At 37.5% G+C, this 13,227-nt stretch overlaps 2 protein-coding genes across 3 annotated transcripts; both read left to right on the forward strand.

Moving 5' to 3' along the window:
• Positions 1–650: 650 nt before the first annotated feature.
• Positions 651–5,150, forward strand: LOC139982106 (uncharacterized). Of its 2 annotated transcripts, none has more exons than XM_071994651.1 (4): positions 651–3,269; positions 4,092–4,159; positions 4,366–4,727; positions 4,763–5,150. In XM_071994651.1, exons 1-4 carry the CDS (start codon positions 3,262–3,264, stop codon positions 4,787–4,789), a joined length of 465 nt encoding a protein of 154 aa, XP_071850752.1. In that variant the 5' UTR covers positions 651–3,261; the 3' UTR covers positions 4,790–5,150. The 2 variants fall into 2 exon arrangements, with proteins under 2 accessions (XP_071850752.1, XP_071850751.1); XM_071994650.1 differs by having other exon boundaries at positions 653–908; positions 3,239–3,269; positions 4,366–5,150.
• On the forward strand, positions 4,895–11,989 carry LOC139982494 (uncharacterized). Its single transcript, XM_071995390.1, has 2 exons — positions 4,895–4,971; positions 5,010–11,989. The coding sequence occupies exons 1-2, from the start codon at positions 4,895–4,897 to the stop codon at positions 6,232–6,234; spliced, it is 1,302 nt and encodes a 433-aa protein (XP_071851491.1). The 3' UTR covers positions 6,235–11,989.
• Positions 11,990–13,227: the final 1,238 nt, after the last annotated feature.

Genomic DNA, 13,227 nt, shown 5'->3' on the forward strand with positions numbered 1-13,227 from the left:
GAAAGAATTTAACATGTGGGGAGGATAAGATGGCTGTCCACTAAAATTAAATGAATGGTCTGTGGGTTTAGGGGCTATGACATGTGTTACATGTGAGCTACTTGGAAGATTGGGAAAGATTGGACTGGCTGTTGGTGGCTGTTGTGCTGCCTCTATCTTTTTCTTTTCAAGATCCTTTTTTTTCCGTTTAGCATCTGTGAAATCCACAAAGTATCAGATTAATCAGAGCTTTATTTTACTAATCAGAGGGGTGTCAGTATAACACATCACAGCTAAGTATTTGTTCTTTTGAAAGTGTTTACTTCTAATTCTAAGGGGCTCAATAGCAAATGCTACTCAATGTTTGTAGCATTTGAGGACATACATGTACACACAAAACTTATCACATGGGGGTTCAGTGTTTGCAGTAAGGTATAGAATAATTGCTGCATGTATAGCTCCATTGATATCACTGGGCACAAATGAAAACCTGATAAAATGAGACTGCTTTTCCTGGTACTTTCAATAATGCAAAGAAAATGTTATTGAAGGAAAAATCCCCCCCCCCCCAAAAAAAAAATTCAAGAGAAAATAAACTTAACTGATGTGACCTACGGGTGAAACATTTTGACACTAGTGTGCACTAGTGAGAAGTGTTTTCCAAATTTAATTTGAACGGGGGAAATGTTTTCAATAATGCAAAGAAAATGTTATTGAAGGGAAAATCCCCCCCCCCCCCCAAAAAAATTCAAGAGAAAATAAACTAGGCGAAACGAGAGCAATGTAATCCTCATCCCTGAATTCAAACTGCACTGGGGAACACTGTTTACTTTAAATGAAAGTCAAGTACGGTACTACCAACACACCTAATGGTTGCAGCTTCGAAATGATTTCCAGACCGTGCTTGAAATGAATCCTGAAATATAAAGGTTTGTGTTGCAGGAAGTAAAGTACCTTTTGATTTTGTGTTTTCTTGTGATGCATTTTTTGCGGCCTGGTTCGTGCTTTGGCAAGCAGCATCTGGTGATAAATCAAACCAATTAAGGTGTTATAGATTATGTGATATAGTACAAGTAAGTACCTGTTAAGAGAAATGTTAGGCGGTGCCACTTTCTGACGTTACTGGGGGTGAACCTTTCATTTTTTAGCAAATTCCAGAATCATTGTTGATTCATTGCAAAAGATAGACTTTTACTAGTATACTTGGGGGATTGGTAAAGCTAGCGAAAAAATACCACTGTTTAGGAACTGCAGTGGCTCAGGGCTAGTAGGCCTACTTGAACAGGAATATGCAGCTCTGATTTACAATTGCCAACTTCTTTGCAGTTACACTCCCAGATCATATACGTGACACTGAGGTTGTGATCACGAAGTACATATATACACAGCGATAAAAAACTAGATTAGAAAAATTGGGGAAACTGGAAGTTGTAGAGGCACAATAATCATCATATGAAAAGTGATGGGAATTTTAAATTTTTCCCATAGGCCTCCCATAGGAGAGTGACTGCATAATCAATCAACCAAGTTTCAGTAGTTAAGAAGCTGATCATCTGCACCTGGATGTATGACAATGTGTTGAAACTGTACAAAGTGACTCAAATTTGCCTTTTTTTCAAAAGACTTAATCAATTGTTACTTGGCAATACAATCATTTCAATGCAAAACATTATTTTGTTAGGGGAGCGTCATAGCACACATTTGGTACACCATTACTTGAGTAAACTGCTGCACAATTATGTGCATCCAGGTGCCTCAATGGGTCAATCATGGCCAGCAAATGGTCACTAAAAGTGTAAATCTGATTTGGGTCAAAGATGTAGTAATATTGGTGTGTCTAACTCACTACGCAGGGGTGCCTCTAGCATTGTAGTTCTACTTCAAGATGAGTCGGCTAAGTTATACCCATTTACTAAGGTATGGGCAAATAACATTTCAAGTTGGCTTGCCACAGGTTTTACCTTTTTAAGTTAATTTAAGGATTCTCTGCACTGAAATACTGTATAACTATAAGAGTCCCTGATAATAATAGTGACCATGCCGCCTCGGCTTAGTCTGTTTTAACTGCTAAAATATGCTTAACTATACTGCCTAGGCTTAGCAAGGCTACAGTAGATTTATATCCTTTAGCTTACTAAACTTACGACCATAAACAAACGATGCATGATATATTTCTGAGGCCGTAAAAAACGCCCGGAATTTTCCTCCAAAAGCCATGGAGATGTTTCCCTCGTCTTCCATTGGGAGAACTTCACCGACTGGCACCACACCAAAATGGCTGTCTATTTTCCAGAAGAGGCAAACATGCTTGCAATGACTTCCAAGCGAAGGTGGCAGACCAAGATAAGATCCCTTGCAACCGTATCCACTTGCTCTTTTGAAAATTGCATTTTTAACACGTTTAGAACTATGCAATGGCAAGAACGTTTGCTTTGTTACTAGTAATACTACACTGGTAATAATAATAACACTGAGTATTACAGTAACCTACGTACTCAGTTTACGTTAGGGTACTTGGGTAACGTGCCGTTAAAAAAGTCACAAAAATTTCGGTTTCTCTTGAAATATATAAATGACACAATGGTCCAAAGTATGGACAGCTTTTATAAAGAATTTTGATAAGTAAGAAAACTAAGTCGAGAGATTGAATGAGCGAGAGAAATAGAGCGGTTGTATTTGAAAGATGTCAGATTGGCGCGGTGATCGCAACGATATCGAGCGATTCGCTGAATTGTTTCGCAATCGAAAAATTTCGCAGTTTCTGATTGGCCAATCATAATAATAGACATCTTACTCAATTTGTACATTTTTACGTTGTTGATTATGTTAATTAATCGTTTGTAGACAGTAAAGCCAACTTCATTCAGTATCCCTTTGTCAAGCTTGTTTCTTAAATTCATGTTTGTTGATTTCTTAGACGGATTTCATTCTTTTGTTCATGCAAAAAGGAGCTCAGGAACAAATGCCACCGACTTTCTGATCTGTGATGGGAGCGTACCAGATGTTGTAAGTATATCTCCTTTTATCAGATCCTTTCTAGCAACTTGTAACTGCGTACGTAAACCTGGTTGAAACCAGTCAACCTATATGATTGCATGGAAAACAAAACACAGTAACCTGTTGTGTAGAATTGTTTACTTCAACTATCACACAACAGTCGTCTCGTTGCACGTGACGTAAGAAATAATTTTACACTCACTAGTAGTAGTACAATCACTTCCCGGTCTTAAAATATATATTTTACTATCATTCCCTGCAGGCTACCGCATTCGATTCATATTCATGATGGAGTAAGTGGTTCTTAATTTATTTCTTGGGATGCCAAGCCAAGTTAAAACGATCGTATAGAACTACTTGAGTACTAGTTTTAGTAAATTTTAAGTTACTGTTTTAGTAACGCTCAATCTAGGCTAGTATTAGTAGAAGTACTAGTTAGTAAGGGCTTCGGGGTTAGGCAAATACCCTAGTTATGCACAGTCAGTGTAGGAGAGTCTCGAAACAGACATAGCCTGTAGCGGGGTCTAGTCTATCTTATGCTACAATTAAGGCGAGGCCTAGGACTAGTAGTGATACTTCCATGGTATTTTCCTATCCCATATCTAGTAATAATTTAAGATTAATGTAGTATCCATACTGCATAGGCCTATTATTACTTATATGTGATATGACTACTAGTACTAGGCCTAGTTATACCTTTCTATCTGCCATTATGCATGTATCAAAATTGTTAGACTATCACTCAGTATTAAAGGTGCCTAATGTCAAATGAATTTGTGACCATTAAGGGGTCTGTTAAGTGCATGATTTGTACAATATGTGCAGCAAAGGGATCTTCATGATTAGTAAATGGTCAATCAAAATTTAAATCGGATGTGAGAAAAAGACTTTTATGTCAAATTTACTTCAAAGATTGCTTAAAGAGCTTCATTGTCCAGCTTAATTTATGAACATTGAAGCACATATCCTGTGAGTCGTAGGGTGCTTCGTAGGGTACAGTGATACAGTGGCATATCCACACAATAAATGCATCAGGGCAAACTATACTAGGGCTTAAGTTATAGACCTGCTTATGCCTACACCTACAGTAAACATGGTATCCTTTTTTTCTGCAGATCTACTCTCAAAAAGCAACGACTGGAAATGAACTTGCAGCAAACTAATTCCAGCTATCAAACTGTTGGTGAGTACAATTCCTATAAATAGCCAAGTCAGCAATTGAAATTAGCCTGTTGGTGGGTCAATGGCCAAAGCCAGTCTGGATGATAATCAGGCCAGTCAACAGCCCCCTCCCCCCCCCCCACCGCATCAAACATGACGTGCTAGATCTAACTGCATCGATTCAAAGGGATTGACAAAGATTAACTTCATTTCGTATTTTATTTACAGAGCCCAGTGTTACTCACGTGAATTCACTAGGCCATGTTAGATCTTCTCGGTACAACCAACCACGTAGACGAGAAATAGCGACATCCAATGTTCAGTCAGAAGCCACTACTCCAGCATTATCTGAAGTTAACATGGCTGACCATACTGAAGGTGGCTCATCATCATTTATAGAGAGCGTGCAGCCAGATTATCAGTGCACTGATGAAAGTGCCACAGCAATTATCCACCCATCGATACCTTTAGCAACTGAAGTAAGTGAACTAATGAATACTACAAACTGGCAGGCAACTCTTGACCCAGATGTTCACATATCTGATAAGTGGGATGATTTGTTGGGTGAGCCTGATACCTGTGATGCTTCACCTTTGGATGATGATGAAGAATCAGAGTCAGAGTCCAGGAGTGGTTCCTCATACATATATAGAGGACAGTAGAAATAAGTCTGCTCCTGATACTGACATTTGCAACGACGCATTCCATCACTAATGTCCAGCTCTCCGATATACTAGCACTAATAAGTCTCCATTGTATGGAAACACACCCTGCCCTTGGAAGTCTCTTTAAGTTTAAGAACTATTTTGAAAAGGCAGATTCACCAGTGCAAAAGTACTACTACTGTGGGTCCTGTTTTAGCTCTGTTGAAGATGGCCAGACAAATTGTTATATATATGTAGGCCGACAATTGACTTTGAGAAGAACAAATTCCTAAATGTACCATTAGAGCCTCAAATTCAAAACTTGTTTCAGCGTCCTGGATTTGTAGATGATATCCAACATAGATTTAAGAGAAGTAAAAAGAAAGGTAATAATGTTGAAGATATTTATGATGGTGCTATCTACACCTCTTTTTCTCAAACTGGTGAACCTTTATCTAGTTCATATCCTTATAACATATCATTCTGTTTAAATACTGATGGGATACCAGTTTTCAAAAGTTCAAAGGTTTCCATATGGCCAGTGTATCTCATGATAAATGAGCTTGAATATAAGCTTCGGAGACAGAAGGAAAATATGTTATTTTGTGGTCTATGGTGTGGTGAATCAAAGCCCCTCTTTTCTGTGTTCAGTAGGCCTTTTCTTCACAGTTTAAAGAATTTAGAAGAACAGGGTGTGACAGTACAAGTAAATGAAAAGAAAGAAGTATGTAAAGGTTTTGTTTTATCCTCTACAGCTGATTTACCAGCAAAAAGTGCTCTTATGAATATGGTGCAATATAATGGAAAACATGGGTGTCCAAATTGTTTGCAGCCAGGTCAAAACTTCAGAACACAGTCTGGTGGCAATATTCATGTTTCCCCATATGACAAGAACAACCCAGCTGGGACCTTAAGATCTAGCGAGCAAAGTTTTAATGATGCTAAGGAGGCACTTGCTCAAAAGGTTCCTGTAAATGGTGTTAAGGGACCATCTTTCCTCATGGGGTTAAGGAGGTACAAATTTATTTTGGGCACAAGTATTGACTACATGCATTGTGTTTTGTTAGGCATAACAAAATGTTTACTGTCTCTTTGGTTTTCATCACGCAATTCTGGAAAACATTTTTCTCTGCTACCTCACTTAGATCTTATTGATTGGTGCTTGTTAAAAATTAAGCCACCATATTTAGTAACACGGGTGCCCCGGGCTATTGGCAGTAATTTTAAATTTTGGAAAGCATCACAGTTAAGATCTTGGCTTCTGTTTTACTCCCTGCCTCTGCTATTCGAGCTGATGGATTCTATTCAGTTTTGTCATTATGCAGCTTTTGTAGAAAGCATACACATCCTGACAAAGGATTCCATAGCTCCTGGAGATATTGAACGGAGCAATACCCTCCTGAAGTACTTCGTCTTCATGATGCCATCCATTTATAGAGATGTGTGTGCGTAACTTAGGACCATTATGGGCACACTCTTGTTTCCCTTTTGAAAATATCAATGGAAAGTTACTCCAACTTTTTCATGGTACACAAAATGTTGATTTGCAAATTGTTAATTAATTCTGTTAGTATCCTTCAGCAACTCCCAAACCTGACAGATATTAGAACTTTTCCTGATGGATGCAGAAGTTTCATGCTTAAATTACTGAGAAAAAACAAAGGTAAAGTTGGTTCATGCATTGGAGTTGTTGCAAATGTGGTAGGACCTGCTCACCACCATTTGGTCCCTGTGTCACTCTTGAACCAGATTCAAAAAGTTACGAAAATGCATCCTAATTTTCTATTTTCTTTTCAACGTATTCTAATACGGAATCAAATATACCATTCCAAATCGTATAAAAGAGTTTCTTCCAGAAATTCATACTCTGTTAAGTTCATTACAAATTCATGTATTGAATATGGTTTTATTGATTATTTTATCTATGTTTTAGACCACCCTTGTGAGTGTCATAATGCTTTATGCAACTGTACAAAAGAAGGATTAGCGATCGTGGAGAAAATGCAAAGTCTGCCAGATTTTTTTTGCAAGCGAAAATAGATGTACCCTCATTCCTTCCTTTAGAGTTTTCAAATTGCCATGCATTGAAATCAACTGGCATAACTGAAGTTATAAATATTGAACAAATTATTTCACTTTGCTGTTGTGTAGAAACAGAGAATGTATAATTTTTCATTGACTTTCCAAATTTGAAAGAAAGTGATTAAAATTTTAAACTGATTGACTGAAACCTATTAACTGATTTAAAGAAACTACAGTAAGTTTGGCAGAAGTCGAATTATGAATAAGAATCTTCCTGAGTTTTGTATTCAGAGTTTTGAGATTATTTTCAAGATTCTTCAGTTTTTAATAATTTGCATTGCTTAGTGTTGTTTGTGGGGTTCTTGTACGAATGAAAAGAATTTAAAACATCAGTAATTGTTTAATTGCTGATTTATAAGCTCCATATAGCTGTGTCGTTACTGTAAATAATTTTAATTAAAGTACAGGAGTCATAGTCACTAATATGCCTTTCCTCATGTTGTAACCATTAGAGTTTGTTCAGTGGTACCACATATTTTCTATTTGTACATGAAAAGTTAAAACATTTAAGAGATAATGGCTCTTTAATTGAAACCAATAAAAGAAACCCTGAAAATTATATGATATCTGTTTGGTTTTGTGTAAGATATTATGTAAGTTTCTCCTTGTTGTGAGATAAGTTAACTGCAGAACCACTGCACTATGAGTTGCACTATAAAAGCTTTTGCTGTGTTGTAAATAAAGCTAGATGCAGAAGGGGAACCTGCCCATGAATCATGATCATGCAGTAATAACTTCAGTTCCCACAACTATAGTTGCAGGAAAGGTACCTTATGGTGAAGTGATTATTACTTGCCGGGTAGTACAGTAGCTGCAACTGGTTGCAACAAGAAGGCCTTTCCTGCGAAGTAACTTTCCTTGCCGCGAAGTAGCTGCGACTGGTTGCAACAAGATGGGCCTCCTGCGCAGTCATATTCCCTTGCTGCGATGTTGCTGCGACCACTCACAGGAGCAAAACCCTGCGGCGAAGTAATATTACTGCTGTCGCGAAGTCACGGCAATTTGACGGTAAAAGTGAAGTACTGCGAAGTAACCCTTTTGGTAGGGGTGTGGGTAAAGATTTTTTTTTCACCATGCTGACATCAACACTATGCCTGAACAGTTACGTTTGAATCATGTTTTCCCATGGTAGCTCTCCAGTTTATATGAGGGGAAGTTTTATAGTGTTCATAGCCATAACACAAGAGGTAGTGCAATTAAAAACTGGAACAGGCTACCTGAAAAAAAAAAATCCATCCTGCTGAAATACAATATTAAAAAAGATTTCAAAGCCTACCTTTTAAATGATATGGATGTCTAGCTTGTCAATATCTTTCTAGCTTTTTATGTTTTAGATGTTTTAATAGCAAATTTCTTATCTTATGTATTTGTAAGGTTAAAAGAACCCCATTGGAAATAGGCTTTTGGTTTAAAGGGTTATCTCCTTGGCATGTCGTTTTGTTCTTGCGGCATCTAAGTATATTTGTAACTGGTATTTTAAATGTTTCTGTATATGTGCTTTTTTTGATATGTTGTACATAGATGAAGAATGATAATTTGCTGAATAAAATAAAACCAACAAGTAGTGAAGTGATATTTTGTTGTGTACATCCGTTCATTATTTATTTATGTAATAGTTACTTTGTAGCGTTAGTTTGTGCACATAGCTTTTGCACGTGTATTTGCCTATTCTGTATGCGCTGTCATAATGGCCAGCAGCGTCTATGGCAGAGCTCCGGGTTCGCCTCGTTATCCCTTTCGTATTTTCCTAATTTTATTGCCCATATATTTCTATACTACTATCACTCTGGATCGTTAGTTACCCGGAGTTACTAATATCTGGACTGTCTGGAGGTCAGGAAGGAGATGTCCCTCTTCTTAGAGGCAGGGTACCTCCGGTTTTAATGGTTATCGGCTTCAGGCTCGAAGCCAATGGGTCCCAAGATGGCGGTTCTTCAATACTCATACCAATATATAGCGAGCTGGCTGGCGAGAGATGGAGTCTTCATGTCCGCATGTTCGATGTCAGCGAGCGAGCAGACTCCAAGTTTAGTAAAAGAGTAAAGTCGTAAATATTCTTTCATAAATGCTGTACGTACCCTGTTGTTTATTAATTGAATTGTAGTTTTAAGGGTTTGGCTACACTGTACTTTACTGTACAAAGTACATTTGTTAGATTTGTTTTTGGACCTTGGTCCTACGGGTTCGTAGCGTGCGTTGTTCATCGTGAAGCACGTTGGTGCTATTCATTTCATTTATTGCGTACTTTTATAGTGTTACAGTACCGGTAATGTTGGGTTTTAGTTTACAGAAAGTTATTGACAGTTAAGTGTATTGCATTTTACTGATTATTGACAGTTGATTATTGTACCTGTATTTTAGTATTATACTGCTCGTGGTGTAAAGAGCGTATTCGTATTTTGTATTCTGAACATTATTGTTACTGTTGTTTAAAAGTTATTGTCTCAGAGATTGTCCTTTAATCTTAGCCATGCTGGACAGCTATAGACTTACAAGACTCTTGAGAGTTTGTGGGTTCCGGAGGTGAAAATTCGTACGGTCTAGGAACAGCTGGTTGCAGCTGGCATAGGTTACCCTGACCAGGTGCTGAAAGTTCTCGCCCGTTGGCAAACGTATTGTATTTCCAAGTGCAGATTATTTGATTGTGTTCATTACGGGTAATCATTCGTTAATTATTGTAGTGCGCATGCGCACTACAATATTGGCATTTGTTGCCTGACTGATCAACCTGCAGGGCTGGTTTCAGATATTGTTTAACTGGATGCTTTGTGTACATACACATTGGCGCTCTAAACAGATTTCAATTTCACAAGTCCGCCGCGCTGGAAAAACACACTTTTCCAAATTTGCAAATCTTTGTTTGCTGGGGCGGATAACTGTCCGATTTTGCGCGTAAACAAAAAGTAGTGCTCCAGGAGATTCATACTAGAGTGACATCAGGTTGCGCATGGAGGCGGACCATGCACGGCTTCCCGACACTGCCTTTCGTAGACGCTGGCGCAAGCCCGTCGTCTACTATCGGGACGGCGTACCCCGGATGAAATTTTGAGTTAGTTGGTAGGTGTGGGGGCCGTGTGGTCGTTACATATTATAGGTTGGTTTAATTTTTCTCTTTGTGGTCTGTTTGTAGTGTTTTATTTGTTTTGCTTCTGTTGGCCTTTGGGTCCGTGCCCTTTTCGCGTCACGTTAAACGCTGCGTTAGTGGGAGATTGATGGGTTTCAGTTGTTGCTTTACAGACTGGGTTTGTTTTTGGTTTTGTTGACCTTTGGTCCGTGTCCGTTTCTTAGCACGTAAAAAGCCCCCGGTAGCCTACCTTAGAACAGTAGGCCTATTCTACAACAAGTTGCAGTCCGAACAGTTACATAGTATTAAACTGGCACTGATAGGGGTACTCGGTTTAGTCGTTGTACAACTCGTGTTTATATGTAAAGGGTTGTACTACAGCCTTAATTCGTAACTAACTGTGTAGGCATGTGCTGCAGATAGTATTCACTATTTCAGTAGCCTCTAACAAGGCAAATTAAATATTTCATTTTAAATATTACCAGGTTGCAATTTATAACAGTTGTTTCGTTATAGTACTCTTTAAATGGTCCTTTTTTCATTCAGCATAGCCTACCTAGATTGGCTTACCGGTATTAAATACTTTTTCAGATTAGGTATAGGCCTACTTTTGATTGGCCCCCAGTTTAATGATTGAATTGTTTGATATTGCTGATTCTTAAAGTTGTTGTCTGAATTTTTCCACCCAAACTGTTCTACAATTATCGGTTCAGCCAATACTGCTTCCTTAATTATCAGTTTAGCCAATACGATTTCCTCAATTATCATTTCAGCCAATACTGTTTTCTCAATTATCTTTTCAGCCAATACGGTTTTCTCAAATATCGTTCAGCCAATACAGTTTCCCCAATTATCATTGTTTCAGCCAATACGGTTTCCTTAAGTTATCATTTCAGTCAAAAGTCAAAACAGTTTCCTCAATTGTTGTTTCAGCTAGTACAGTTTCCTTAATTATTGTGTCAGCCAATACCGTTTACTAAAACTTATTACTTATTGTTTCAGACAATAAGTAGTGCTTCTTTTGTTGTTTATACATTCCTCAAATATAGTTTCAACCTACTGTTTCATCAATTATCATTTCAGCCAATACGGTGTCCCCCAATTATCGTTTCAGCCAATACGGTTTCCTCGATTATTGTTTCAGCTAGTACAGTTTCCTCAATTATTTTGTCAGCCAATACCGTTTACTAAAACTTACTACTTATTGTTTCAGGCAATAAGTACTGCTTCTTTTGTTGTTTATACATTCCTCAATTAGGCCTATAGTTTCAACCAACTGTTTCATCAGTTATCGTTTCAGTCAATACAGTGTCCCCAATTATCGTTTCAGCCAATACGGTTTCCTCAATTATTATTTCAGCCAATACAGTTTTCTCAAGTTAGCATTTCAGTAAAAAGTCCAAACAGATTCCTCAATTATTGTTTCAGCCAGTACAGTTTCCTCAGTTATTGTGTCAGCCAATACTGTTTACTAAACCTTATTACTTATTGTTTCAGGTAATAAGTAAGTGCTTCTTTTGTTGTTTATACATTTGTCTTGTGCACTCTATTGTTTCAGCCAATAAGCCTACTACTTCTTTAATTATTATTTAGGCCTATACATTTGTCATACATGTGCACTCTTTTTTTCTACATCACTTTGCCAGTGCAGCATATCATATTATTGACCTGACAAGGTGCATTTGTTCAAACAATTCCATCATGAGCATGCAGAAACGGGCCATAAGTCAAGGTTCTTTTCATGAAGGTTCACTGTGTTTTTCAAACAATACAAGGGGAAAACAGTGAATGGCAAACTGCCTCATATTCCTATCCACTTCTGTTTTGAAATTACAAACTCTTATTTCCTCTCAAGACTTAGATCAAATTATGATTTTAGGTGATAAAATGTACTCACTCATATGTCAGGCAAAGAAAAAAAAAATTAGTTCATGGTTACATGCCACAGATTTACCTACATATTACACGTTTGGAGGAAATTCCTTTGCATCTAAATTAGTGAAGACATACTCTGGAGTTGTTTCATGTAGATCAACATACTTGGAAGATGACAACTGGCAACTGCTTTTGACCATTTCCCAACCTGCATTTTTATATCAAAAGGCAATGCTATTGCTATGTATAATGACAAAGACACTGATTCATATTTCATCTTCGATTCCCACAGTAGGAGTAATAATGGCTTTATTGTGGTGGATGGCAGGAGCATTATTATAGAATTTAAATCTCTTAGAGATGTCGACTTACATTTAATTAAGGTTCTATTAAATGAAGGAGAGCTATGTCAGTTTGACCTTCATTCCTTCAAAATTGAAAATGACTGGCCAATGTTTCTGAAATTGGGTAAACAATATAAGTCCTTAATGCAAGATCAACAGTTGTGTTTGCTGTTGGATAAACAATGTGGTACAGAGAACATTGAACATCTTACTAGTGGACCTTCACTTAAACATGTTATGACTAAATTTTTTGTCCTATTGTATTACATCTGCAATACATACCCTCACAATTGAACAGCTTAATCATCTCCACTGTATAAGCTGTGAGTTTGTTCATTTCATCCAAAAAAGGGTATTAATCTCTTCTGCTGGAACAGTTGCAGATGTACTATCCAGACTGTATTACGCTTTTGATGGTTACTACTACTCAACACAGGCACCAAAATGTTCAGGAACTGTATGGAATGACAAAGGCAGTAACCAGAGTTTAACGAACAAGTTGTCTGTTGCGTTATGTGAATCTCAGCTTCTTATTTGTATTTCAAGTGTTACAGTGGCTATTTGCTTTGAGAGAAACCAAAAACAGTTCTATCTTTTTGACCCTCAGAAACAACATAATGTCTGTCAGAAAAAGGAAACAGAAATTGCAGATGTACTCATTTCCTTTAAAAAAATCCATGATCTTTGCAACCATCTTGAACAAAATGTAGCAGTTTCGGAATCATTTGAAGTGATACCATTAAAAATCAGATCCATCGAACCGTCAACGTTCAGATCCATTTCTGTAGAACAGAGATGGAAATTTGAAATTGCAGCTGACAACACGTGTGATAACCGTGTAAAAAAGGTTTCAAGCCCAATAATCGATCAACAAAGCAATGTGACCGTTGCAAGTAATGCAAACAACATTTCAGAAATTGGTGATCTCTCTAAAACAGTTTTTTCATCTGCTACAAAAGGTAAACAGAGAAACAAACAGACTGAGAATTCTGGTCCAAACCAATCAACTGATCACACTTTTCACACAGAAAAAAGTTCGCCCCCCACAAATTCATCAAGTAATACAAATAAATCAGAACCA

Source organism: Apostichopus japonicus, chromosome 16 (genome assembly GCF_037975245.1).
Source record: "Apostichopus japonicus isolate 1M-3 chromosome 16, ASM3797524v1, whole genome shotgun sequence".
Classification (NCBI taxonomy): domain Eukaryota; kingdom Metazoa; phylum Echinodermata; class Holothuroidea; order Aspidochirotida; family Stichopodidae; genus Apostichopus; species Apostichopus japonicus.

Excerpts from the sequence above, each read along its gene's own strand:
- LOC139982106 (XM_071994650.1), top strand. Across the intron at positions 4,160-4,365 it reads TTCCAGCTATCAAACTGTTG|AGCCCAGTGTTACTCACGTG; the intron begins GTGAGTACAATT and ends TTTTATTTACAG.
- LOC139982494 (XM_071995390.1), top strand. The coding sequence starts at position 4,895 with ATGGAAACACACCCTGCCCTTGGAAGTCTCTTTAAGTTTAAGAACTAT. Across the intron at positions 4,972-5,009 it reads GCAGATTCACCAGTGCAAAA|ATGGCCAGACAAATTGTTAT; the intron begins GTACTACTACTG and ends GCTCTGTTGAAG.